Source organism: Heterocephalus glaber, unplaced genomic scaffold, assembly GCF_053883595.1.
Source record: "Heterocephalus glaber isolate CG9 unplaced genomic scaffold, H.glaber_assembly_v1.0 deba00000546, whole genome shotgun sequence".
In the NCBI taxonomy this organism is placed as follows: Eukaryota; Metazoa; Chordata; class Mammalia; order Rodentia; family Bathyergidae; genus Heterocephalus; species Heterocephalus glaber.
This window is the reverse complement of record NW_028258147.1, coordinates 7294075-7321623: the sequence shown is the minus strand read 5'-3', so window position 1 is coordinate 7321623 and position 27549 is coordinate 7294075. Positions and strand designations below refer to the sequence as shown.

The 27549-nt window shown below is 58.5% G+C and overlaps 1 protein-coding gene across 2 annotated transcripts; it reads left to right on the top strand.

Moving 5' to 3' along the window:
• The first annotated feature begins 961 nt into the window (after positions 1 to 961).
• On the top strand, positions 962 to 27369 carry Flnc (filamin C). 2 transcript variants are annotated; one of them, XM_004856374.3, is made up of 48 exons: positions 962 to 1577; positions 5915 to 6163; positions 7648 to 7745; positions 7895 to 8045; positions 8135 to 8253; positions 8436 to 8513; positions 8709 to 8871; positions 9044 to 9244; positions 10417 to 10554; positions 10921 to 11047; positions 11192 to 11328; positions 11542 to 11735; positions 11831 to 11944; positions 12559 to 12702; positions 12910 to 13033; positions 13150 to 13310; positions 13577 to 13667; positions 13747 to 13916; positions 14124 to 14241; positions 14333 to 14595; positions 14946 to 15543; positions 16069 to 16242; positions 16370 to 16532; positions 16805 to 16965; positions 17496 to 17663; positions 17744 to 17867; positions 18253 to 18409; positions 18481 to 18670; positions 18845 to 18868; positions 18986 to 19233; positions 19586 to 19684; positions 19999 to 20098; positions 20383 to 20523; positions 20772 to 20900; positions 20993 to 21166; positions 21795 to 21956; positions 22037 to 22240; positions 22611 to 22763; positions 22853 to 22975; positions 23082 to 23324; positions 23513 to 23782; positions 23882 to 24019; positions 24285 to 24400; positions 24611 to 24743; positions 24831 to 25007; positions 25197 to 25415; positions 26143 to 26352; positions 26462 to 27369. In XM_004856374.3, exons 1-48 carry the CDS (start codon positions 1223 to 1225, stop codon positions 26647 to 26649), a joined length of 8181 nt encoding a protein of 2726 aa, XP_004856431.2. In that variant the 5' UTR covers positions 962 to 1222; the 3' UTR covers positions 26650 to 27369. The 2 variants fall into 2 exon arrangements, with proteins under 2 accessions (XP_004856431.2, XP_004856432.2); XM_004856375.3 differs by lacking the exon at positions 19586 to 19684 and having other exon boundaries at positions 963 to 1577.
• Positions 27370 to 27549: the final 180 nt, after the last annotated feature.

Sequence of the window (27549 nt, the reverse complement as noted above, 5' to 3'; positions counted from 1 at the left end):
CTGTTACCATTCCCCATGCCTCCAGCTGCCCTGGCTTACCCTGAGCCCAATCCTGCCCTGGCCTGGCTCCCTCCGGCTCTTCCTGCCTTCTCTACCCCTGGCCCTGCCCACCCCACCTCCGTCACGTTTCCCCTTGGCTGGTCTACCAGGGCTCTCCCTGATTCTGTCTGGCTAGCTCACCCTTTCTCTAGGAGGCTCTGCCCTGTGGCACATTGCCCAGGGGGCTCCCCTCTCGTCACCTTGGCTGAGTCAGACTGGTGATGGAGGGGCACACACAATGTGACTCACTGGACATCTTTTTCCTGAGCTCAGCTTCATTCTGAGACAACGAGCCCAATGGCTGGTGACAGGGACACTGAGTCAGGGCAGGAGCCTCGCTCTTTCCCCTGGGACCCTGGCTTTGGGCTCTAAATGAGGTTTTTCTATCTGTAAAGTGGAGCAATGAGGGGAGGTAGCCCCAAATTGGCCTGGGCTATGTCCCTGCTTCCTCTCAGGCCCTCTGTGTACACAAACACAGCACTTCCTTTCCCTGTCCACAGGTGGACAATACCCCGGGCTAGAAGCCAGGACTCCCAGGCCCTGTCAACAACCTCACCACATCCAGAAAATTCTGTCAACACGGGATCAGTGTGTTTAGCCTAGCCACTAGCCACTGGCCTCAGTTTCCCCATTTATCTCTATAATCCCTCTGGGTGAGCAGGGACATATTTCATCCCTGAGTGACAGTGATTAGTTTTGAGGTCTTGAGTGCACATGGGAACTGCCGCCTTCACCCCATCTTCCCGCACCGTGGCCCCCGGCCAAGTGGGCAGGTGCGTGACCCGTCCGGCTGCTCGCAGGGCAGCGTGGAGGAGGGGCGGCGGGGGCGGGGCCGTGGGGCTCGGCGCGGCCCCCACCCGCGGGCCGGGCGGCATTCCTGGGAGGCCGGCGCTCTGACGTGGCCCTGGGGGCCGCGGGCGCGGCGGGGGGTGGGGGGAGCGGCACGGGGGCTTCTTAAACCCCCCGCCCCGGCCCGGCCCGCACTTCCCGAGCACCGCTCCGCCCCCAGAGGGAAACAGCGAGAGGAGAGAGCGGCGAGCAGCTAGAGGTCCGGAGCCCCGCCAGTCAGGGCGCAGAGAAGTTGGAGAGGAGCGCAGCGTAGCGGCGTCCTGCAGTCGAGACCCGACAGCACCCGCACCCCGAACCCCCAGGCCGTGCAGGCCCGACCCCCGCCTCCGACAGCATGATGAACAACAGCGGATACCCCGACGCCTCCGGCTTTGGCCTGGGAGACGAGGCAGACGAGATGCCGTCCACCGAGAAGGACTTGGCCGAGGACGCGCCGTGGAAGAAGATTCAGCAGAACACGTTCACACGCTGGTGCAACGAGCACCTCAAGTGCGTGGGCAAGCGCCTGACCGACCTGCAGCGCGACCTCAGCGACGGGCTGCGGCTCATCGCCCTGCTCGAAGTGCTCAGCCAGAAGCGCATGTACCGCAAGTTCCACCCGCGCCCCAACTTCCGCCAGATGAAGCTGGAGAACGTGTCCGTGGCCCTCGAGTTCCTGGAGCGCGAGCACATCAAACTCGTGTCCATTGGTCAGTGCGGGCATGGCCACAGCAGGGGAGGGCTTGTCCCTTAGGAGCAGGGGACACAGGTGCTGAGTGGGCCCATGGGGAGCTGAGAGATGGGAAAGGGAGCCCCCACCCACCCACCCTGCACCAGAGGGTCCCTGGGCCCTGCCTCTCCCTCACTGATGCAGCCACCCTGGCACTGTCTTGACACTTCTCTGTGGACAAGGGACACTCCCTAGGTGGCTAGAAAGTCTAGACCTTACCCTTTCTGATCCCTGCAGCTAAAGCCTTCCCCTCTACACTCCCACCAGCCTGGGGCCATTCACTGTCCCTCTTCCTTGTATTGGGCAGTCCCCGTGCATGCTTAAGAGGGCATTACTGATTCTGGGGGCATCTACCCCATACCAACAAAGCAAATGGCTTCCCAGCAACCCCCTCCCCACGCAAGGTGTGGACTGAAGACAGGTCCCAACCACACACCCCCAGCCCGAGTCTCCCAGGCTCTGAGGCTAGGAAGAGCTGGTGGCCATGCAGCACCACTAAGGTTCTCCACAGGCTGTGCTCAGCAGCTGAGTTCAGGCCCAGGATGGTGCAGGCAGGGCCCATCCTCAGAAAAACCTAAAAAGGCACTGAACAGTGGCAGGCAGTTTAACCCTTGCCTGCTCTTCTCCTGCTTTAGCCTGCCTAGAGGGGGCTCCTGCCTCTGGGTGCCCTGCCCCAACCCACACCCTATGCCTGGGATTGGCTGCCACTAACAGTCTGGGCTTGGGGAGGGAGGGAATGGCCTGTGGAAGGGAGGAAGTCATTGAGTGTAACCAGATTTGGAAGGTGTGTCCATGCTGGGTGGAGCTGGGGAGGCCGCCAGCCTCTGGATCCCACTAGCCCAGGGTGGGCTTTGGGTGGCCTGCCCCTCACATTCCCGCCTTCATCCTGGCAGGCTGGGAGCCTGCAGCAGAGCCCCATCCCACACCTGTGGTGAGCTTTTAAGAGCCCTGCTGTGATTTACAGGATGGACCCCTTGCAGAGTGCTTCCTAGGGCTCCAGGAGCAGAATTGCACATGGGGCCAGGTGCCCCCCAGTCTAGGTAACTGGAGGCCTAGCCACCCCCATTCTCCCTCAGGGCCATCTCCAGGCCTCCTGAATTAGCAGCTGAGGTCAGTCCAGGGGCCCTTTGCCCTGTCCAGTCCCCTCCCTAGGCCTTACCTCCTGCTGCCCCAGTATTGCTCCCCCACCCGCCAGCCCTCGCCTGGAAATAGCCCTGTCTCCGTGACACAGCAGATGTCTCTGAGCTTTCCAGAAGGACAAGGCTGAGGGCAAGGGGTGGGGGAGGGGCCCTGGTGTGTGTAGTGGGGTTGAGGGGTGGCGGGGAGGGGAAGGTGGAGGGTGAGAGAGGCAGTCCTGGGGCTGTATGTCATCCCCCTCCTTGCTGGGAATGAAAGGCAGGACAGACTGTCCCAGGTGGGGTCTCCAGGGGAAAGCCTGGGGCCTCTGCAAGACATGATGGGAAACTACTCAGCCTCCCCCCTCTCTCCGGCTGCGCGCTACGGGGGAGGCCAGGCCCCTCTCCAGGCCTCATCCTTCCCAGCGCACCTCTCCCCTCCCCCATGGCGGTGCCTGGCTCCGGGCCCCCTTGGCTCAGCTGTGGAGGGGCCAGCTCCTCGTCACGGGGAGAGAAGCCAGAGCTGTTTGAGGGTGGGAGGGAAGTTCCCTGAGTTCCCGCTGGGAGGAAGGGGAGCTGTGCCCTGTATGGGCCAAGAGGCTCACTCATGCTGATGAGATAAGCTGTCAGCAATTCAGCTGCTAGGCCAGGGCTGAGGCTCCAGGGGAAGGGCACAGACAGCAGCCCGGAGACCCCAAGGAGATGTAGAGGGGCTACCTGCAAGGAGGGGGGTATCCTGCTTCCTCTAGTTCCCCGGGTCCTATTTAGTGGTGGGGAGGAGCCACCCATAGACCTCCTGCAGGACATTGTCTCAGGACTGAAATGGAGCAACTGGGCATCTAGGGGGTGTCATAAAGACTCCCCACTTCTCTTTCTAGTTGGGAAGTCAGGGTTTGGGGTGGGAGCAGGGGGTGGGACTTCTCAGAGTCCACCTGGAAGAGGAGTTCACAGCCTAGATCAAAGGAACTACATGCCCTTCTTACCCCCCAGCACCCCCTCTGGACCCCTACTGTCCCCTCAGCCCCTCAGAACAAAGAGGCCTATGAGGCAGCTCTCTGTCCCGCAGCTGTTCCCCAGTTGCTATTCCTTCTCCTGGAGCCAACAGCCGAGGGAGGGGCTGGAGGGGGCAGCAGCTGTCCCAGCACCTCCCTCTGCCCAGCCCTCTCTCCCCGCCTCTCCGCTAGAGGCAGTCTGAGTGTGTATCTGGTCTGGGACTAGCTGTCTGGTTTCTCCTACTCTTTGGGGGGTAACAGGCAAAGTGATGGCTCAGTGGGGTGCTGCACCGGGAAGCAGCTTGGGTTGAGTTGAGCTCACGCCTCTGCCTGGCTTCCAAGGGGAGGAGGGAGAGGAAGGTCATTGCTCCCAGGGTGGGACTGAAGCCTGCTGTCCCCATCCTGCCCCAAGCTATGGACCACTTGCTGTCTGGCCCAGGGCCAGTTGCTAGGGAGAAACCTCTCTCTCCAGCAAACAGGACCCCTTCTCCACCTCTCACCTCCTCCCAGCCGCAAGCCTCAAGGCCTCTCTCACAGAGGGCACTTTTGGGTGTGTGAGTCCCCAGCTTTGGCGGCTGTCAGGGCTGTGAGAGGCTGGGGGCACTGGGGCGTCCAGACTGTGTGAAAGTGTTGTGAGCTTGTGTGTGACAGAGAGTGAAAGAAAGCACCAGAGGCCAGCAGCGAGTGTGTCATGGAATCCAAGGGCTGCCAAACCATTGTGCTGCAGTGAAGCCAGGGGAAAGGGGCGGGCTGGGGAGCTGTTAGGGAAGGAAGGATGAATCAGTGACTGGGTGGGGGAGGCCCCAGGGCCCAGGAAGACCAGGATCCTCCTCAGAGGTAGGTGGGGGTGGAGTGGAGACGTCAGGGGTTCCCCAGGCCCTTGTCTTCTAATACGCTCCCCCAGAATCTGGGAGAGGGGAGCAGGAAAAGGTGTATAAGGTAGGAATCTCCAGCCCCACCTTCTCTCATCTCTCAGGCAACATCAGTAAACAAGACTGAGTCTTTGCCCCCTCCAAGCCTCTTAAAAGCAGTCAATGCTCAGAGAAGCTGATGGATTTCAGGCCTGCGTTGTGCTTTACTGTAGGGTGGATTCCAAAATCTGTACTCTAACCCCCTCCCCTTCTGGATATTTCCCTCTAACTACTGAAGGGAAACTGGGGCTCTAAAATCTTGGGGAGCTAGTTCTGGTCCAAAGTATTACTCAGAGGAGGTGATGGGTAGAGTGTGCCTCAGTCTAAGCCTTGACCCCCCCCCCCCTTGGATGAGATTTCCTTCTCCTGGCTTTTTTGAGATTCCCTGATCCCCAGCATTTGGCAATGTGACTTTTAAAACTTAGCTGAGGGCTGAGAATTTAGTTCAGTGATTCTGCTGCCTGCCTCACAATCGAAAGGTCCCAAGTTCAGTCCCCGGTACCAAAAAAAACCAACTTAGCTGAGGACATGCTATGCCCCCTCACCCTCCCAGAACTCCATTGTTCCAAGAGCCCGTATGGCCTTTGGGGTAAATTGTGAGTGGAAAAGGGCTGATCCCATTTTTGTCTAACTTAAGCTTTCAAAATATTCATTCAATCACTTTTCTTGAGACCCTGCTCAATTCTAGGCCCACAGTGTAGAAGATGAAACCCAGGATCTAAAGTGAAAGAAGTCAGACCCCCACCCCAAGATGATTGTATGATCTCATCTATATAAACTTCAAGAAAACACAAACTAATTTATCATAATAGAGAACAGATCAGGAAGAAAGGCTCACAAAGGGCTATGTACAAGGCAGTTTAGGGAGTGGTGGCCATGCTGATTATTCTTGATTTGTAGCAGTGGCTTTGTGGGTACATGCTTAGTGTCAAAGCTTATCAAACTGTACTTTAAAATGTGCAGTTTGTTGTATGTTGATAAAATTATTTTTTTAAAAATAATGTCTGAACCCAAGAGGCCTGCAGTCCAGGAGGGCCAAAATGGGAAACTGGCTTAGATTGGAGGCAGCCTCAAGCGCTGCAGTAGAGGTGGAGGTACTATGAGGGACAGAGGATTTGACGCGTGGACCAGGACTTGTCAGAGACAGAATTTAGTGGGCAAAGAAGGGGGTAAGATGTGGAGATAGGAACCTGACCCTGGCACTCTAGCAGTGCCTCAGGCAGCTGGGCAGGTGTGGATGGGCACTCGGGGCAGAGGTGTGGCATGAGGTGGGACCAGCTTGTTCCCTCCACTCTGTAGACAGCAAGGCCATTGTGGATGGGAACCTGAAGCTGATCCTGGGCCTGATATGGACACTGATCCTGCACTACTCCATCTCCATGCCCATGTGGGAGGATGAGGATGACGAGGATGCCCGCAAACAGACACCTAAGCAGCGACTACTTGGATGGATTCAGAACAAGGTGCCCCAGCTGCCCATCACCAACTTCAACCGTGACTGGCAGGATGGCAAGGCCCTGGGTGCCCTGGTGGACAACTGTGCCCCTGGTGAGTAGGCCAGCAGGCACCCATGAAGCCTCAGCCTGGAAGGACAGTGGGAAGGAGGCGAGGCCGGGGGTTGTCAGGGATCAAGAGCAACATGGAGTTTGCTCCTCCTCCTACCAGGAATCACTGCTCTAGTCAGGACCTACCAGTAGGCGGGCCTGATTCTGCGGGGCAGGAAAAGATTTAAAACACCTCATTTTATAGACCCAGGGAAGTGAGGTTCAGACAGGGCTGTGAGTTGTCAGTAATCACACACCTTACACCCAGAGGCCAAGGCCTTGCTTCCCTGCTTTGCCACATGGGCATCATCCCCTCTGAGCAGAGAGGAGGAAAGTGTGATGGACCTTGTGACAAGAAAGCCCAGAGTTAGACTAAGAGAAGGCTCTTTTTGATGAGACCCTGGAAGAGTTTGAGGAGGGCTTGAAGCCCAGCATGATGTGGGCTGAGGCAGTGCAGTACTATCCAGGGGCAGGTGACCCAACCCTGCCCCCTCTGTGTGTGGGCCCTGGCCTAGTCAGGTAGATCAGGGCCCTCAGCAAACAGGCTGCGTAGGCCAAGGCCCTACCTGGTACACAGCTCCTACTTGACCTTCATCTCCTGAGAGGAGAGGTCTTCTTCTACCTTACGCTGCCTGAGGAGCCACAGCCCCTTGGGGAAATCCCACCCCCACCCTGGGGTCAGCTGGGGAGCAGGGAGTGGGAGGCAGGGGCATGCTGCCTGGGAAGCATTCCCAGCTGCTGGGCCACTGCCCACAGCTGGTGCGGCTGCCAGCAGTGAGCTCAGCTGTTCCGGCCAGTCATGGATTCTGGCCTTTGAGCTGGCCCCCTCCCTACTAATGCATAAGGCCCCACTCCAGCTCTGGACCAAGCATCCCCTGACCCTGTACAGCTTCACAGTGTGATCTGGGCCTACCTCACATTTGAACTGCTAGGAGGCTGGGCTCTTTATGGCCCAGAGGAGAACTCATCCTCTTCCAGGGCAGTCAGGAAAGGAGTCTTATGCATAGGGCTGGTGCAGGAAGTGCTTAGGGTGCAGGAAGTGCTTAGAATGCTGGGGCTGCAGCTTGAGGGGATAGGCATACGTGGGACAGGGCCTTTGCCCTCCCCTCCTCACCCCTGAAGCAACTTGAATGAGGCAAAAGAAGTCTGGCAAGGGTCCCTCATGGGGGCTTGGTGTTCGGGGTCTCTGCTGGGTCTTGGGAAGGCAGTAAGCCAGCTGGCAGGGTTGGTGCCAGGCTGCATCAGCGAGGGCAGAAAGCCTTCATTGTTGCTGCTAGTGAGGGCTGCTGCATCTTACTTGGGATCCCAGCTGATGGGCTGTGACATCAGGAGGCAGCAGGAACCTGGTTGGTCAGGGGCCTCAAGCTGGCCGGAAAGGTAGTAGAAGCTGCAGCCTCTGAAGGTGTAGGGAGAACCTACAGACGCAGGTGCTCAGCATCTGGCTGCCTGGTTTCCCTTAACTTTTGATCCTTTCCACCATCTCTCCAGGCCTCTGCCCAGACTGGGAGGCCTGGGATCCCAACCAGCCAGTGCAGAACGCTCGAGAGGCCATGCAACAGGCGGATGACTGGCTCGGGGTGCCCCAGGTACACTGGCGGATGGGGTGATGTGTGGGGCATGAGGGATGGTGGAGCAGAGCTAAAGGTTGGCCTGTGAGGATACGTGGCAGGATGCAGGTGAGAACTGAGGCTGCTGGGTAAAGAGGGCACCATGAGAATCATTCCTCTCCATGCAGGTGATTGCCCCTGAGGAGATTGTGGACCCCAACGTGGATGAGCATTCGGTCATGACCTACCTCTCCCAGTTCCCCAAGGCCAAGCTCAAACCTGGTGCCCCTGTTCGCTCTAAGCAGCTGAACCCCAAGAAAGCTATTGCCTATGGGCCTGGTATGTGTGGAACCCTGAGGGCCTTCCCCAGGGAAGCTGGGCAGGGGTAGGGTCCTGGTGCATAATTTGGGTTCTGCTTCTACCCGTAGGCATTGAGCCCCAGGGCAACACAGTGCTGCAGCCTGCCCACTTCACTGTGCAGACGGTGGATGCTGGATTGGGCGAGGTGCTGGTCTACATTGAGGACCCTGAGGGTCACACGGAGGAGGTATGGAAAGGCCCTCAGGGACGGAGGGATTAGCATGGGATTGGAACCAGATTCCTGGGGGGTGCTGTGGAGGCTAGAGAAGACATCATCATGGAACCACGTGGGGCTGAGGAGCCCTGGGCACTGTGTGGTCAGCAGGGGCCACAACCACTGCGACTTCCAATCTCTTTCCCTCTCAATAGGCCAAGGTGGTTCCCAACAATGACAAGGACCGCACGTATGCTGTCTCCTACGTGCCCAAGGTCGCTGGGTTACATAAGGTATCTCCCTGTAGGCCCTCCTGACTTCCCTGCCACTCACATCCATGGCTGGTTCAATGTACCCCTCTCAGCCCACACCCACCCCTCCTAGGGTACCAACCATCTGCCTTTTGCTTTCCTTGGCTCTACTCTGTCCCTCCACCCCTCTCAGAACTGCGCTCTGCTAGAAGCTAACCTTTGACCTCTGACCTCTAGGTGACTGTGCTCTTTGCTGGCCAGAACATTGAGCGTAGCCCCTTTGAGGTGAATGTGGGCATGGCCCTGGGGGATGCTAACAAGGTGTCAGCCCGTGGCCCTGGCCTGGAACCTGTGGGTAATGTAGCCAACAAACCCACCTACTTTGACATCTACACTGCTGGTATGTGTGGGACCCGGGTATGTCAGGTGGGCAGCCCCTGACAGGACGTGGGGGTGTGAACAGCGGGCTAGGGCAGAGGTTCTAGGCAGAGGCTGGCTGGTCCCAGAATGGGGGAGGGCCCTGATTGGCTATGTGTGTCCAGAATGTCCCTGATGTCCTCTGTCCATGGCAGGAGCTGGCACTGGTGATGTTGCTGTGGTGATTGTGGACCCACAGGGCCGTCAGGACACAGTAGAGGTGGCCCTGGAAGACAAGGGTGACAGCACATTCCGTTGCACATACAGGCCTGTGATGGAGGGACCACACACAGTGCACGTGGCCTTTGCTGGTTCCCCCATCACTCGCAGTCCATTCCCTGTCCACGTGGCAGAAGGTAAGGGGCTTTACTTACACTGATTCCCCAAATAACCCTCACCAAAGCCAAGATGCAGAAAGACTTGCCACCAAATTCCAGGTCTGAGGACTGATGGTAAATGCAGCACTTAATCCTCAAGGAGGGTAGGTAGCTGAGGGCTGAGCTGGGCAGAAAGAGTTGCCAGGTCAGGCCCTAGGAAGGCCTTGTCCTGATCATCTCCCAGCCCTAAGAGGAGGGGCAGGAGACCACACCGAAGGATATCACAGCAGGTGCCACCGTGGGTGGAAAGGTTGAAGGATGACCAGTAAGACCCCACCTGCTTGCCGGGCCTTCAGTTGGTGACACCCCCACACACACACTGCTTCTCTCCCTGCACTCAGAGCCCCTGCTGCCGCCTGCCCCCTCCGTGGCCGTCGTCCACCAGGCCAAGAGAGTGGAGCCACATTAGTACTCGCCAGCGGAGGCAAGGCTGGGCATAGCCATGGCAGACTGGCCTCACCTGTGCTGTGTGGCATGACCCATATGCTGTGGATTAGCCCTATTCTGTGGCATTCTGCGGCAGGCCCCAGGTTCTGTGCCACTGCCTGTGTTCTGTGGCAAGCCCTGGGTTACATGTCACTGCCTGTTTTGTGGTGCCCCTTGGGCTCCATGCCATTTTATGTGTTCTGTGGCAGGCTGAGATTCGAACTCTTGCCCGTGTCCCATGGCAGGCTGGTTTCTATGCATTGCCTGTGCTCTGTGGCAGGCTTCATGTTACATGGAACAGCTCTGGTTCCATGGTATTGCTGGATGTTTTGTGGCGTGACCTAGTTCCTGAGGCTGTGATGGTGGCTCTGAGAAGACCCAGATGGATGGACTTGGTGTGGACAAAGGGCCCTTCCCTGCCTTTCTTAGCTCACTGTCAGCCAGGCTCTGTCATGTCTTTGTCCCAAGTGGTACTGGCTCTGAGGACCCCAGCAGAAAGGGTTTCTTGTAACCTACCTGACCTGGTGCCAGCTCTGCTCAGCACAGCTCCCAGCAGCCCAGTTGTGTGGGAGACATAAAGGAAGCAGGGCAGGGGTTCATGGGGCCATGGCCTGTGCCTGTTGGTGAGGGAGTCAAGAGGACTGCGGCCAGTGAGGGAACAAGTGATTGAGGCTCTGTCCAGGGCTTCTAGGCACCCCCAAACTCCCTTTCCTTCCTCTCCCTAGCCTGTAATCCCAACGTGTGCCGTGCCTCTGGGCGAGGCCTGCAACCCAAAGGTGTACGTGTGAAAGAGGTGGCCGACTTCAAGGTGTTCACCAAGGGTGCCGGCAGTGGGGAGCTCAAGGTCACAGTCAAGGGGCCAAGTAAGTGCCATGTGGGGGCTGGGGGTGGAGGAGCAGGGAAGAAATCTGGCCGCTTGTTCTGACAACCCGAGGGTAATGACAGCCAGCACCACTCCACCCTAGGAGCAGACTCCAAAGGGGCCCCATGGGATCTTGGCACATTGTCCCTTCCCTGCCTCAGTTTCCCAGGCTGCAAACTAGAACTAGTTCTGTCTTGTGTGCCTCACTGGGATGAACACTTCTGGGCACAGGGATGACCATGGTTCCTACCCCGAGTTTCAGCTCTGCCCACTAGTGACACTGCCCTCAGATCCCTGGGTCCCAAGCCTTTCTTGAGAGAATTGAGGAGGTGGGACTCACAGGATGTTATCTGCACCTCCACACCAGAGGGCACAGAGGAGCTGGTAAAGGTGCGGGAGGCTGGAGCCGATGTGTTTGAATGCGAGTACTATCCTGTGGTGCCTGGGAAGTATGTGGTGACCATCACATGGGGCGGCTACGCCATCCCCCGAAGGTAAACACTCCCCCATGCCTTCCTGTCTGAGCCTTCACCGGGCAAGAGGAAAGGAGGCAGGCTGCAGGGGCTGGAGGGAAGCGAGGAGGGTACCTCTGGCGAGGGCACTTCCTGGCACTGACAGCAGCTCCCTTTTTGCCCTAGCCCCTTTGAGGTCCAGGTGAGCCCAGAGGCAGGGACACAGAAGGTGCGGGCCTGGGGCCCAGGTTTGGAGACTGGCCAGGTGGGCAAGTCAGCTGACTTTGTGGTGGAGGCCATTGGGACAGAGGTGGGGACACTGGGTAAGTGACTGGGTGGCAGAAGGTAGGAATTCTGGGGAGAGGTGTGACAGGACAGAGTGGCTGGGGACAGGGGTGGGAGTGCTGGGGATCATCGGGATGAGCAGGGATATGGGACACTGGGGTGACTGGGGTGGTTGCTGGGGGAGGGACGGGAGACTGGCCCGGGCGTCCAAGTTGCCTCTTACACCCTCTGACATCCTGCTTCTCACCCAGGCTTCTCCATCGAGGGACCCTCACAGGCCAAGATCGAGTGTGATGACAAGGGGGATGGTTCCTGTGATGTGCGGTACTGGCCCACAGAGCCTGGCGAGTATGCTGTGCATGTCATCTGTGATGACGAGGACATCCGCGACTCGCCTTTCATTGCCCACATCCAGCCAGCCACCCCAGACTGCTTCCCAGACAAGGTGCAAGCCCAGCTCCTGCACACAGGCTGGGTTGGGAAGTGGTGATCTAGGGCTCCTCCAGGCCCAACCCAGCTCTCCTCTCTTGCTCTGCCCAGGTGAAGGCCTTTGGGCCTGGCCTGGAGCCCACTGGCTGCATCGTGGACAAGCCCGCTGAGTTCACCATTGATGCCCGAGCAGCTGGCAAGGGAGACCTGAAGCTCTATGCCCAGGTGAGTGCCCCCCAGGCTCTGCAGCCCCCACTTCCCCAGGCAGGGCCTCCAGAAGGGAGGTTGCCACATCAAGAAAGGCAGGACTGGGTCTCATGGGTCCATAAGTGCTATGAAAAATTAAAACTTGTTTTATTATGATAATCATAGAACCGTATTTCACCCAACTCATTTTTTTTACTAATACTTTGCAACTGAAAGATGATTCCACTGAATTTTAGGACAGTGGTTTCATTTTCTCAAACTGGTGTCCATTGACTCCTAGTGGTTAATGAACATTTTCTTGAGGCTCGGAGGAGATAACTCTTTAAAAGGCTCATTTCTCAATTTTAGAAACACTGATTTCACTAGCACATTTCAGTCATGAAGGAAGCTGGGCTGGGAAAGCAGGCCACACAGGTGGCCTTGAGCCAGGTCTCCTGGTTCCCAGGGTGGGCCCTGGCCACCAGAGCTCATGGCACTACCCTCACCTGGTCTGATGTCAGGGAAGGGGAGGCATCAGTGTTAGTGGGTAGGAAAGGAGGGGTGTCGAATCTGCCTGCTGCCAGCAGAGGGCATGCTGATGTGCTCTGAGCCCGCCACAGCCACTAAGAACCTTGCTTGGGTGATCCCCACAGGACGCAGATGGCTGCCCCATTGACATCAAGGTGATCCCCAACGGTGACGGCACCTTCCGCTGCTCCTACGTGCCCACCAAGCCCACCAAGCACACCATCATCGTCTCCTGGGGAGGCGTCAATGTGCCCAAGAGCCCCTTCAGGGTTCGTCCTCCAAGCTTGCCCCATGCCTACTGCCAGGGACCCCAAGAGGGAGGTGGGCTCTGTTCAGCAGGACTGGCTGTCCCAGACCATGCAGCCCCCACCCCCCACCCTATCCCAAATCCCTCAAAGAGTCTAAGACCATTCTATCAGCCTGGGTCGGGTGGTGCTAGGAGGAGCGCCGAGCTGAGCACTGACCCCTGCCCACAGGTGAACGTGGGAGAGGGCAGTCACCCTGAGCGGGTGAAGGTGTATGGCCCTGGTGTGGAGAAGACAGGCCTCAAGGCCAATGAGCCCACCTACTTCACGGTGGACTGCAGCGAAGCAGGACAAGGTACACTCGAGCACGGGGTGGGTTCTGAGTGGGAGAGGCCTTGGACTCCACAGGATCCTATGACTTGCAGGTGCAGGAGGCTTTTGGGCCCCACTCAGGCCTCTTCCTTCCCTCAGGTGACGTAAGCATTGGCATCAAGTGTGCCCCTGGTGTGGTGGGACCTGCAGAGGCTGACATTGACTTTGACATCATCAAGAATGACAATGACACCTTCACAGTCAAGTACACGCCCCCTGGAGCTGGCCACTACACCATCATGGTGCTGTTTGCCAACCAGGTACCCCAGCCCCCTGCTGTTGGTAGTCACAGTGGCCTGCATGTTGGAGGTCTACCCCAACAGCTGGCAGTGCATGGTTTCAGGGGCAGAAGGCACAGCCATGCAGGCCCTTCCCTGAGAGTGGGCACTGTGGCCAAGACGTAAAAGGGCTGGTGCAGAGGCCATCCTCATGCTCACTTGTTTCCTGGGCATTTTGACCAGCATCCAGGAGGCACAGGGGAGTGATCTCCTAGGAAGAGACCTGATCAGGCCTTTTCTGCTTCCAGGAGATCCCCGCCAGTCCCTTCCACATCAAGGTGGACCCGTCCCATGATGCCAGCAAGGTCAAGGCTGAGGGTCCCGGGCTGAACCGCACAGGTAGGTGTCTGGTGGGAGTGGGGCTGGTGTGAGGTTGGGCTTGGGGTGAGGTCCTCACCATCTCTGGATGGGCTCTCAGGTGTGGAAGTCGGGAAGCCCACTCACTTCACCGTGCTGACCAAGGGAGCTGGCAAGGCCAAGCTGGACGTGCACTTTGCTGGGGCAGCCAAGGGCGAGGTTGTGCGGGACTTTGAAATCATAGACAACCACGACTACTCCTACACTGTCAAGTATACTGCTGTCCAGCAGGTGCGTCCCATCCTGGCATGCCCTCACCTGTCCTGCAGAGCAGGGACCAGGGGTCCCTCCTGCAATCTCATAGAACCATTCTGAGTCCTTGTTCCTTTCCTGCCTCCCATCCTCTCTCTGTGTGTCTCTATGAGTCCACATAGACCCAGGGGATGTTGCCAAGGTAAGCTAAGTTACCCAGTTCTGACTTTCTATTATACACAATAGGGCAACATGGCAGTGACAGTGACCTATGGCGGGGACCCTGTTCCCAAAAGCCCTTTCATAGTGAATGTGGCACCCCCACTGGACCTCAGCAAAGTCAAAGTTCAAGGCCTCAACAGCAGTAAGTAGGACAAGAGCCACCCTGGGAGTGAGGAGTGTTGAGTGGGGTAGGCTGGAGTCTCTGCTCATGGTGTTCCTTGTGCTATGTGCAGAGGTGGCTGTGGGGCAGGAACAGGCGTTCTCTGTGAACACACGAGGGGCCGGTGGTCAGGGCCAGCTGGATGTACGGATGACCTCACCCTCCCGACGACCAATCCCCTGCAAACTGGAGCCTGGGGGTGGAGCCGAAGCCCAGGCAGTCCGTTACATGCCCCCTGAGGAGGGGCCCTACAAGGTGGACATCACCTATGACGGCCACCCAGTGCCTGGTAGCCCCTTTGCTGTGGAGGGTGTGCTGCCCCCCGACCCCTCCAAGGTGAGGAGACACAGGCTGGCTGGAGCTAAGACCTGGGGGGCTATGGGGAAAATGAACAAATCCGGGGCAGAGGCCGGAAGTACTTATGTTCCAGGAGTGGGCACAGCCAAGGACCCAGGGCCAGGATTGTCCTCCAGCCAGGACCTGCCTTATAGACAATTTAGTTATTAAGAGCCAGGCCTTGGAATCAGACCTTGGCTTAAATCCTGGGTCCACTAACTAGGACAAGTTATTTCATCTCCTGAGTACTTGTACTCAGTCTTCCAGAGCTGCTCAGCTGAAGTTCTCAGCTTGGTGGGGTGCCATGGAGAGGCCAGACATGGGGAACTCACACACCTGCTCCCTCCTAGGTCTGTGCTTACGGCCCTGGGCTTAAGGGCGGCCTGGTCGGCACCCCCGCACCATTTTCCATAGACACCAAAGGGGCTGGCACAGGTGGCCTGGGGCTGACTGTGGAGGGCCCCTGCGAGGCCAAGATCGAATGCCAGGACAATGGCGATGGCTCCTGTGCTGTCAGCTACCTGCCCACGGAGCCCGGGGAGTACACCATCAACATCCTGTTTGCCGAAGCCCACATCCCAGGCTCGCCCTTCAAGGCCACCATCCAGCCTGTGTTTGACCCAAGCAAGGTACGGGCCAGCGGGCCAGGCCTGGAGCGCGGCAAGGCTGGAGAGGCGGCCACCTTCACTGTGGACTGCTCAGAGGCGGGCGAGGCTGAGCTGACCATCGAGATCCTGTCCGATGCCGGCGTCAAGGCCGAGGTGCTGATCCACAACAACGCGGATGGCACCTACCATATCACCTACAGCCCTGCATTCCCCGGCACCTACACCATCACCATCAAGTACGGCGGCCACCCTATCCCCAAGTTCCCCACTCGTGTCCATGTGCAACCAGCTGTTGACACCAGCGGTGTCAAGGTCTCGGGGCCTGGAGTGGAGCCTCATGGTGAGTGAGAGAGGAGACGGCAGTGAGAGGGAGGGAAGCAGAGATGGCAGCCCTGAGTCCTTAGGGACCTAGACATCTCAAAGAAAGTGCAGAGGGGACAAGCAGGGTGTGGACATTGGCCTCTGCTCTTATAACAAGATGGCATCTGCCCCTGAGCATTTTTCTTAGGAGATCTTTGCACTTACTAGCTTAAGGGATCTTAGACCCAGGAAAGCTAAGAACCCTGCTCAGGAGGGAAAGCTCTGGGACAGAAGATGACAGGAGTCAAAGGATAGTAGCATAAATGGGCCATTTGTGGGGCCACACTGTGGACTGGGCATGGAGGACATAAGGCATGTGAGACCCAGACTTACTCCCCAAGACCCACAGCCCGGTGGAGCAACTGATGTGGGCAGAATATGTCACCAAATGGTGACATACATTATGGGGGACAGCCTGGGGCCCACAGGGGTACAGAGGGTGGCCGGGCTCCACCTGGAGGAGTAGGGCTGAACACCCATGCTGAGAACGCCTCTCTGGCCCCAGGTGTCCTTCGGGAGGTGACCACTGAGTTCACTGTGGATGCAAGATCCTTAACAACCGTGGGTGGCAACCATGTGACAGCTCGAGTGCTCAACCCCTCTGGTGCTAAGACAGACACCTACGTAACAGACAATGGGGATGGCACCTACCGGGTGCAGTACACAGCCTTTGAGGAGGGTGAGTGGCTGGGCTAAGGGAGGCACACCTGACAGGGAGTTGATCACAGCATGGTCGGGGCTGGGGCCGGGGGGGCGGGGCGCGTGTGGGGCTACACTCCCTGACTGACTCTATGTCTGACTTCCAGGCGTGCATCTGGTGGAGGTGCTATATGATGAGGTGGCTGTGCCCAAAAGCCCCTTCCGAGTGGGTGTGACTGAAGGCTGTGACCCCACCCTAGTCCGGGCCTTTGGGCCAGGCCTAGAGAGTGGCTTGGTCAACAAATCCAACCGCTTCACTGTGGAAACCAGGTACCTTTGGCCTTCCCTAACCTTGAACTGAGGCTGTGGCTGCCTCGATCTTGTCTCTCCACCTGTCCTGTCTGTGTCTCACCCCGTCCCATCCTCTCTGAGGGGTGACTCAGGAGCAAACCTCCCATGGTCTCCCAGTCAGCCCCTGTAGCTCATCCCTCACCCCTCTCAGGGCCCCCACCTGCCTGCTATCATTTTCCTCCCCATCCCTGCAACCCCCTCCATCCACATTCACTGGTCCTAGCAGAGGTGATCGGAGTGTCATCTTGCAGGGGTGCTGGCACCGGGGGCCTAGGCCTAGCCATCGAGGGCCCTTCAGAAGCCAAGATGTCCTGCAAGGACAACAAGGATGGTAGCTGCTCCGTGGAGTACATCCCCTTCACCCCTGGAGAGTACGACGTCAACATCACCTTCGGGGGGCAGCCCATCCCAGGTGCACAGAGGGGAGGGTGTAGGGAAGGCTGCGTGGTGCTAGAGGAGAGGGAAGCTGGGTGTGGAGATTGGCAGAGGCGAGATGGCAGGAAGGAAGCCTGGGGGGCAGGGCGGGGGCTGCTGTGGATGACAGCTCCTCCCGTTCATTCCCAGCAACCCTTGCCTAGAGCTTCAGATTTTGGTTGTGCAAGTCCACTCAAGAGGCTTGGTCACTCAGATGGTCCAGGTCACTGTCACTGGCCTGCTGGCTGCTCCCACCACAATGTCAGAAAACATTTGAACATTGTATTGTTAGGAAGACCTTCTTCCTGACCCGAAGCGCAAATGAGGTTTGCCCAGCCTCAGTCCGTAGCCAAGTTCATTTATTCTTATGTTTTCTCAGAAAGTTCTTAAGCATTTTTGAATGTTGGTCTGGCCTCGCTGTGGGCATCAAAGGGGCAGGGAGGCTGCCTCCTCCTTGAGTCCTTGGCATCAGGGAGGCCCTCCCAGGCAGATGGGTAGAGGTTGATGTCCTCCTCCTCCTCCTCACAGGGAGTCCATTCCGGGTGCCAGTGAAGGATGTGGTGGACCCTGGGAAGGTGAAGTGCTCGGGGCCAGGGCTGGGAGCTGGCGTCAGGGCCCGGGTACCCCAGACCTTCACAGTGGACTGCAGTCAAGCTGGCCGGGCCCCCCTGCAGGTGGCTGTGCTGGGCCCTACAGGTATAGAATGTCTGGGGCAGGGGGGAAGGAGGTGAGGCAATGGGCCAGGAGGCTCTGCTGACCCCGCTCCCCTTGCCCAGGTGTGGCTGAGCCTGTAGAGGTGCGTGACAAGGGGGATGGCACCCACACTGTCCACTACACCCCTGCCACTGACGGACCCTACACAGTAGCTGTCAAGTATGCCGACCAGGAGGTGCCACGCAGGTAAGGAGCTGCTTGGCTCTGGACCGCTGCTCCTGGGGCCACCTCGACCTTGGGCAGCCCCTCCCATTTGAGCCTCATCCTGTTGGCGGCTCCATCCTGCCTTCCCTAGAGTTCTCTGCCTGGAGGTAGCACACCCCAGAGACTTGACACCAAAATTAGCAAGGGCTAATGAGAGAAAGCCTCCTGGGGAGGAAACCTCTGGTCCTTCTCTTTAAACAATTACCCCAGCTTCTTGGGGGGAATGGCAGAGAAATGCTCAGGCTGTGTCAAAGGGGTTTGGAAATGGGCTCCTCTTCCCCACAAGGATCCTTCTCGCCAAGATGAGATGGACCGCCCCACCCCTGCCCCAGCCCTCAGCCAATTGTCCATCCTTTCTGTCCCTAAGCCCTTTCAAGATTAAAGTGCTTCCAGCCCATGATGCCAGCAAGGTGCGGGCCAGCGGCCCCGGCCTCAACGCTTCTGGCATCCCTGCCAGCCTGCCAGTGGAGTTCACCATTGATGCCCGGGATGCTGGGGAGGGGCTGCTCACTGTCCAGATCCTGGTGAGTCCTACACACCTACTTCCGGTAAGGCCCTGGGCACAGGCAGGCCTTGACCTCTGCTTCTCCCCTAGGACCCTGAGGGTAAGCCCAAGAAGGCCAATATCCGGGACAACGGGGATGGCACATACACTGTGTCCTACCTACCAGACATGAGTGGCCGATACACCATCACCATCAAGTATGGGGGCGACGAGATCCCTTACTCACCTTTCCGCATCCATGCCCTGCCCACTGGGGATGCCAGCAAGTGCCTTGTCACAGGTGGGCACCCACTCCACACCCCTGCCTCTCTCACCATCCAGCCTCAGAGCATGTCCATACCCGCTGCCCAGCCCCTCAAGGATGGCTGGCAGGGGCCCTGTCCCCCTCCAACCCCCTTCCCACCCCAGACCCGTCCTGAGTGCTGCAGGGCCTAACACTCTTCTCTGTTTCTAGTGTCCATTGGAGGCCATGGCCTGGGTGAGTGTCTTCCTCTTCTCCTCTTTTTCTGTGGGCTCGAGGCTTGGGGGACAGCTGAGCAGGAGGAGGACTGGACACAGCCCCCACAGCCCCTGACCTGGCTTTTCCATGTGCCAGGTGCCTGCCTGGGCCCCCGAATCCAGATCGGAGAGGAGACTGTGATCACAGTGGATGCCAAGGCAGCAGGCAAGGGGAAGGTGACCTGCACGGTGTCCACACCAGATGGGGCAGAGCTTGACGTGGACGTAGTTGAGAACCATGATGGTACTTTTGACATTTACTACACCGCACCTGAGCCGGGCAAGTACGTCATCACCATCCGGTTTGGGGGCGAGCACATCCCCAACAGCCCCTTCCACGTTCTGGTAAGCTTACAGTCCTGCCAGCAACAGACAGTGGCTGGTGGGGAGCGGGGAGGAGACCCACACTCTGAGCAGCAGCAAGAGATCCCAGAACCTGTCCTCACCTCTGGGAACCTTAGGGTCCTGAAGCCTCCCAAAGCGGGAGGTGAGCACAGCTCTGCTTTTGGCCTGGGTGAGGTCAGAACTGTAGAAACGCAGTGCTCCCCTCTGCCTCAGGCCACTGTCCCCAGCTGTCTCCACAAAGGGGGCCGTGCAGGAGAATGAGGGCGGAGCACCTGAGATAACCACCCAGGACCTGGGTTCCCCCAGCCGTTCTCTGAGTCACATCCTGTGCCCCCGTGCCTTGCCTCCTCAGGCGTGTGACCCCTTGCCCCACGTGGAGGAGCCCTCTGAAGCGCTGCTGCTGTGCCAGCCCTACACCCCTCCCCGGCCTGGCCCCCGCCCCACACACTGGGTACTGTGCCTACCGCGGTGGACCTCGCCCCCCTCTCCTCCTCCCCTTCCTCCAGTTCTTCCTTCTGTTCTTCTGCAGCCAAAGCTGGGGCGCAGTTTAGGGGCCTCTTGGAAAGCAGGCGGGCAATAGGCTGAGCAGAGGGAGTCCCAAGCAGGCACAGCACCGCATCTCTTGCAGCTGGCGCACCTCTCGGCCACTCGGGTTTCACCACTGACCATCTTGTTCTCTCCTTGCTCTGCCCAACTTCAGTCCTGAGGCAGGCCGCACTCCAAGGCCCCCTGAAGCCAAAGACTGTTTCTTCTCACCTGCCACAGGCCACAGAGGAGCCCGTGGTGCCGGTGGAGCCATTGGAGTCCATGCTGAGGCCCTTCAACCTGGTCATCCCCTTCACCATGCAGAAAGGGGAGCTCACAGGTACGGCCTGGGGCCTCCGGTATGAAACCTAGCCTCTTAGAGTTGTAAACTGGGGCCCAGAGAGGGGGAACAAACTGCTCCAGGTCACAAAGCAAGTTGGGTAGAGCTAAAACTCAGGCTTAAGCCACCTGTCTCCCAGTTCAGGGTTCACCCTGCTGCTCTAGCCTGTGTCCCAGTATCTGGCCTCTAGGGTGGAAGCACAGCCACAGGAGCATGGCTTGGAGCAGCGGGGGATTAGGGTGGGAGAAACCGGGACCCCCCATGTAACTTCATCTGCCCTGCAGGGGAGGTGAGGATGCCTTCTGGGAAAACCGCTCGGCCCAGCATCACCGACAACAAGGATGGCACCATCATGGTGAGGTATGCACCCACCGAGAAGGGCCTGCACCAGATGGGGATCAAATACGACGGCAACCACATCCCTGGTGAGTGGGTTGGGGTGGCCCAGAGTCAGCCCTGCCTTCCCTCCTTGAGTAGTCAAGCACCTGCTGTGTGCAGACTCCATTTGGGACTCTAGGGAATCATGTCCCGGTGGGTGACACCTCCACAAGCCAGGTCCCCATGGCAGAGATGCAGGGCCCAGCAAGGAGGCTGCTGGAAGGTTTGGGGGCTCAAGTTAGGCATAGGTAGCCCTTGTTCCTGCGCTGACCCGGGTCCCTCCCTGTCCCCTCAGGGAGCCCCCTGCAGTTCTATGTGGACGCCATCAACAGCCGCCACGTCAGTGCCTATGGGCCAGGCCTGAGCCATGGGATGGTCAACAAGCCAGCCACCTTTACTATCGTCACCAAGGATGCTGGGGAAGGTGAGGAGAGCCTCGGGGAGGGAGGGATGGGGACCAGCAAGATACACAGGCAAGAGCAGGACCTCTGAGCTCAGCCTCATCTCCACCTACAGGGGGTCTGTCCCTGGCTGTGGAGGGCCCATCCAAGGCAGAGATCACCTGCAAGGACAATAAGGACGGCACCTGCACTGTGTCCTACCTGCCCACAGCCCCCGGAGACTACAGCATCATCGTGCGCTTTGATGACAAGCACATCCCAGGGAGCCCCTTCACAGCCAAGATCACAGGTGGGTGGACAGCCGGACACATAGCCCATGGCACAAACACACAGATGCACACACACACAGCACGCGATGTATATGCAGTTCGCTCAGGGCTTTTGTGCAGAAGCCCCCTGGAAGTGGAGGAGGGAATTTTTGGATAAACTTGAAGAACATTTCTCCACAGCAGGGAAGACCATCCAGCCTCACAGCCCCATGCTTTAAAGGCACGATCTCATTTCGTTTCTGAAGTTACTCTTGCGTAGCCAGGGTATTGGCAGTCTTCTGAATAGATGAGAAAACCCATCCCACAGAGGCTAAGCACTTTGACCAGAGCCACACAGCAAGTAAGTGGTCTGGTGGTCTGTCCCATGTCTCATTTCCACCGTTTCACAGACAGATACACGGCGGTCCATTTAGGGATTCAGCCCTCAAAGGACTGAGGCAGCCGTGGAGGAATTGGGGTGCTAGGCCCTTCTGTGGTTGCTGCCAGCTAATGTGAAACAGATCCAGCTCTTGCAGGCCTGAGCCTTTGTGCCTGGGAGCAGCCTGTGACTCTTGTTGAGTCCAGCAGGGTCTGTCCTGGGGGTTCCTGAGCCCCAAGAGTGCAGAGCCTGATGAGTCACAACGGCTCAGTGCCCCAACTCCTCCCCAGGTGATGATTCAATGAGGACCTCACAGCTGAACGTGGGCACTTCCACGGACGTGTCGCTGAAGATCACAGAAAGCGACCTGAGCCTGCTCACTGCCAGCATCCGAGCACCCTCGGGCATCGAGGAGCCCTGCCTGCTGAAGCGCCTACCCAACCGGCACATTGGTGAGCTTGGGACTCCAGGGGCATGGGGGTGGGCAGAGGGGGTCCCAAGGGGTGCTCTGCCTAATACCCCCTCTCCACAGGGATCTCCTTCACCCCCAAGGAGGTTGGGGAGCATGTGGTGAGTGTGCGTAAGGGCGGCAAGCACGTCACCAACAGCCCCTTCAAGATCCTGGTGGGGCCATCTGAGATTGGGGACGCCAGCAAGGTCCGAGTCTGGGGCAAGGGTCTCTCCGAGGGGCACACTTTCCAGGTGGCAGAGTTCATCGTGGACACACGTAATGCAGGTACTCCTTGCCCCTGGGTCCACCCTTCCGACTGCCCCCTTGGGTGGGTGCTTGTCTTTCTTTCCCACCCTGAACCCACTGTGCCATACCCTCTTCCCTGGACTTCCTGGCCCATCTCTGTTGGGCTTCACAGCCTGGGTCCATTCAGGGAAAGTGAACATCCTGTGAGTTCCCTCTTTTAAGAGAAAGCCCACTGCCCTTGGGGACAGTCCCCCACTCAGCCCTCTGCCTGCCTCCACACCATTTTGCTTAGTGGTTACTACATGCATTCCGTGCCCATTCTGGGCAGGACCTGCAGCTTGAGGCAGGGAGAGCATTGTGGTGTGGATGGCACAGGGCCGAGGGAAACACGTCTCTTCCCCCTCCCCAGGTTATGGGGGCCTGGGGCTGAGCATTGAAGGCCCTAGCAAGGTGGACATCAACTGCGAGGACATGGAGGATGGCACATGCAAAGTCACCTACTGCCCCACTGAGCCCGGCACCTACATCATCAACATAAAGTTTGCCGACAAGCACGTGCCTGGTAAGCTCTGGGTGCAGGCCAAGTGGGGACAGACCAAGGGGCTGGGTGGAAGGCAGTGTGTGCGCCTGATCTCCCCTTCCACTCCACAGGAAGCCCCTTCACTGTGAAGGTGACTGGCGAGGGCCGCATGAAGGAAAGCATCACCCGGCGGAGACAGGCACCTTCCATTGCCACCATTGGCAGCACCTGTGACCTCAACCTCAAGATCCCAGGTACAGTGGGGAAGAGCTGTGGTGGAGGGCAGCAAGAGAGGCTAGCTTGGCCCATGGCCTCAATGCCCCTTACTCACTGCTCACCCTGCCTCCCTGCATCCCACAGGGAACTGGTTCCAGATGGTATCTGCCCAGGAGCGCCTGACTCGCACCTTCACACGCAGCAGCCATACCTACACCCGCACAGAGCGGACGGAGATCAGCAAGACGCGGGGCGGGGAGACCAAGCGTGAGGTGCGGGTGGAGGAGTCCACCCAGGTCGGCGGGGACCCCTTCCCTGCTGTTTTTGGAGACTTCCTGGGCCGAGAACGCTTGGGGTCCTTTGGCAGCATCACCCGGCAGCAGGAAGGTGAGCAGAGAGCGGAGGGCTGGGCTGGGGTCCTTGCTGGGAGGCTGGGCCTTCTATCCCCCGAGACAGGATGAGAGGGTGAGACTTGGCCCACACAGCCTGGGCTGGTCTGAGCACAGGACAGGGTTTCACTGGGGGTCAGGGGCAGAAACAGCCCTTGTTGGCCCTGACATTTCCCAACCCTGCAGGGGAGGCCAGCTCTCAGGACATGACCGCACAGGTGACCAGTCCATCCGGCAAGACAGAGGCAGCAGAGATCGTTGAGGGGGAGGACAGTGCCTACAGTGTGCGCTTCGTGCCCCAGGAGATGGGGCCCCATACGGTCACTGTCAAGTACCGTGGCCAGCATGTGCCTGGCAGCCCCTTCCAGTTCACTGTGGGGCCACTGGGTGAAGGTGGTGCCCACAAGGTGCATGCTGGAGGTACAGGGCTAGAGCAAGGCGTGGCAGGAGTGCCAGGTGAGGGGCAAGGGGCCAGGAGGGAGGTTGGGGCCTGGGAAGCCAGCATGAGGGGCAGAGGTACTCAAATGCCACCCCTGCCCCCTTCCCTGAATCCAGCCGAGTTTAGCATCTGGACCCGAGAAGCTGGTGCTGGGGGCCTGTCCATTGCTGTGGAGGGCCCCAGCAAGGCGGAGATTGCATTTGAGGACCGCAAAGATGGCTCCTGTGGTGTCTCCTATGTTGTCCAGGAGCCAGGTAATTGTCTACACTGGGCCAGCCTGACCTTCTAGACTGTATTCTGCTCACTGACCAGGCTGAAGATGCCTGGGGCTGCAGGACTCACCTCACCGGCTCTGCTCTCTCTCTCCCATCTCCTCCACCCTCCCCTGGGAGTACTTGTCTGTCCTCAGAGCCGAGCCCTGACCCAAGGAACTTGTCCTGGGATGAGGCTGGGAGTGTGGGAGTCAGCCCCACCATCCCCACCTAGGCCCTTGCTGACCGGCTGCCCTTCCCTTCCCAGGTGACTATGAGGTCTCCATCAAGTTCAATGATGAGCACATCCCAGACAGCCCCTTCGTGGTACCCGTGGCCTCCCTCTCGGATGATGCTCGCCGTCTCACGGTCACCAGCCTCCAGGTGTGTGCCGGGCGTGGGCCCCTCTGCTACCTGAAAGATAAGCAAGAGTCTAGGATGGCACGCCCCCATAAGGCCAGGGACTTAGCAGTGACTTTGGAAAGGCCAGGCGGCACAGGTCCCCTCTCTGGACACCCCAAGGGTGGGGCACTTGGGGAAGAGAGTCCACCTTTAGCCTCCCAGGAGTCTAAGCATCTTCTGCGGCCTTTGCAGGAGACGGGTCTCAAGGTGAACCAGCCAGCATCCTTTGCGGTGCAGCTGAATGGTGCACGGGGCGTGATCGATGCTAGGGTCCATACACCCTCAGGGGCAGTGGAGGAGTGCTACGTCTCGGAGCTGGACAGTGGTGAGCTGGCCTTGCCCCTGCCACCCCTTGCCAGACAGGACCTCCTAGGAAGGAGGGATGTTTACCCACCAACCCTCTGCCCCACAGACAAACATACCATCCGATTCATCCCCCATGAGAATGGTGTCCACTCTATCGATGTCAAGTTCAATGGCGCCCACATCCCTGGAAGCCCATTCAAGATCCGTGTAGGAGAACAGAGCCAGGCTGGGGACCCAGGCTTGGTGTCAGCCTACGGTCCTGGGCTTGAGGGAGGCACCACTGGTAAGTGCCTGAGCTGGGGTGCAGTAGTGGGCTTTGGGGTTCTTAAGTGCTTTTTGGTACTGCCTTGTCCTAGAGGCAGGGGTAACGCTCACTAAGCCCTGAGTCCTCCCTGCTGCCAGGGCCTGGGGCCCAGCCTCGCTCTGGGCCTCATCCCTTCCTGCCCACAGCCTTGCTTCCTCTGGCCCCCAGGCGTGTCATCAGAGTTCATCGTGAACACCCTGAATGCGGGCTCAGGAGCCTTGTCTGTCACCATTGACGGCCCCTCCAAGGTGCAGCTGGACTGTCGGGAGTGTCCTGAGGGCCATGTGGTCACTTACACTCCCATGGCCCCTGGCAACTACCTCATCGCCATCAAGTATGGTGGCCCCCAGCACATCGTGGGCAGCCCCTTCAAAGCCAAGGTCACAGGTGAGTGTCCCAGGTCGGGGAGCTCTGTAGCCCAGCCCAGCCTGAACAGCTCCAGTGGCTGTTCATATCTGGCCCTAGTCGTCCCCTAGACATCGTGGCCAAGTTACCACGAAGGAGGTGGGGGTGGGCCTGGATTTCTGTATCATTCCATTGTGTGGAGTCAGGCACGGTCATTTAAAAAACTCCAACTCTTCTTTATTCTTGACCATCTGTAGCAGCTCCCCAAGCATTTGTTTAACATTCTTCTTCCAGGTTTCCTTTTTTTGTGTGGTACCAGGAATTGAACTCAGGACCTTGCGCTTCCAAGCAGGGGTGGCACCACTGAGTAAATTCCTGCCCCCCCCCCTTATTTCTTGCTTCGAAGAAGATAAATATTTGGCAAGCTTCGCTTTTTCAAGCTATTTTAAGGACCTTGTTAGCTATATATCACGTTCCTTTTTAAAGCAAGACTTTAACCCTGTAAGTTAGCTTGAGTTCCCAGACAAAGCCTAGAAGGATGAGGGACAGAGTCCTCAGGGGCCAAGACCTGGGGATAAGTGGGAATTGGAGCTGGTAGTCTGGACACTTGTTTGAAATGGGCTTCTCAGAACAGGACGTGGGGAAACGCAGTGCAGTGTGGCCTGGAACCCTGAGTGTCACAGAGTTGTCAATGCTGGCCCAGGCCCCCGTCCTAGGAAGGGCAGGATCCCCTCTGACGGGGTTCATGGCTACCCACTCCGTCCCGCAGGTCCCCGGCTGTCTGGAGGCCACAGCCTTCATGAAACATCCACGGTTCTGGTGGAGACTGTGACCAAGTCATCCTCAAGCCGTGGCTCCAGCTACAGTTCCATCCCCAAGTTCTCCTCGGATGCCAGCAAGGTGGTGACACGGGGCCCTGGGCTGTCCCAGGCCTTTGTGGGTCAGAAGAACTCCTTTACCGTGGACTGCAGCAAAGCAGGCAGGCCCGAGGGGACAGGAGTGTGGGGTGGGAGTGGGAAAGGAGGTGGGGAGCGGATGAAGAGCACCGGGGGCCCTGGTGTGAGCCTGTCCCTCCGCCTCCCCTCCAGGCACCAACATGATGATGGTGGGTGTGCACGGGCCCAAGACCCCCTGTGAGGAGGTGTATGTGAAGCACGTGGGGAACCGGGTGTACAACGTCACCTACACCGTCAAGGAGAAGGGGGACTACATCCTCATTGTCAAGTGGGGTGATGAAAGCGTCCCTGGAAGCCCCTTCAAAGTGAATGTGCCTTGAATGCCGGAAGTGCCTCCCCCCGCCTCAGCCCCCACCTCCAGCCAAACCCTCACACCCGTCCACACACCAGTGTGCCACACTCAGATTCACGCGCACAGAGCCAACACTACAAACACCTGCCTTGGGTGTGACTTGAATGGCACAGCCTCCCATCCCACTGTGCCCCTGGGGCAGAGGCTTTATCTGTCTCAGGGCAGTGTCCTCCCTTGAATGCGCCATGAGGGGAGACTGGGGCCAGGCTCAGAGGCAGAGGCTGTGTGTGACACAGGGCAGCACGGGGTTGGGGGAGCCCTGAGTTTCCTGGTGGAGCCATGGCCAGTGGGGAAGCGTTGTGCTGTGGGTGTCTGTGTGTGAGAGAGGTTACCCTCAAACCACCCTTGCCAGCCAGGCCATCCTGCCTGAAGACTGCATCTGGCCTCTCTGGTGGCCACCACCCCGGAGTGTTAAAGACTTGGAAAAGAAAGCACAATTGGCGAAGAAAACGGACCTGGAACAAGCAGCATGTGAACTGCCCCAAACCCTATGTACCCCACTCAAACCAGGCTCCTGGGAAACTGATTTCTCTCTCTCTTTTTTTTACGGTTGCACAGCTCTGCCCCATGGGGGGGCCTTTTATACACACTGCGAGGCCCAGCTTTCTGGGGGGTCTTTTGCACATGTCATGCAGCTCAACTGGGAGCCGCTTAGGTGGAAAACTCCAAATAAAGTGCGGCTGTCGCAGCGGCTTGGCAGTTTTTTGTGGGTGTGCTCTCTGTGGCTGGCCACCTCCTGTCCTGCTGGCTCCAAATCAGCCCTGGAGAGGCAGAGGCCAGCGGGCGTCCCTTGGAGGGCTGGCCCAGGCTGAGGGGAGGGCCGGGGGCAGACGTGAGGGGTGGGATGTTGGCAGAATGTTGAGAGACT

Bases quoted from the DNA above. Each gene is read 5' to 3' on its own strand.
- Flnc (XM_004856374.3), top strand. From the start codon at position 1,223: ATGATGAACAACAGCGGATACCCCGACGCCTCCGGCTTTGGCCTGGGA. The intron at 13,668-13,746 runs GTAGGTGTCTGG...ATGGGCTCTCAG, and splicing joins TCCCGGGCTGAACCGCACAG to GTGTGGAAGTCGGGAAGCCC. The intron at 22,764-22,852 runs GTAAGCTCTGGG...TCCACTCCACAG, and splicing joins TGCCGACAAGCACGTGCCTG to GAAGCCCCTTCACTGTGAAG.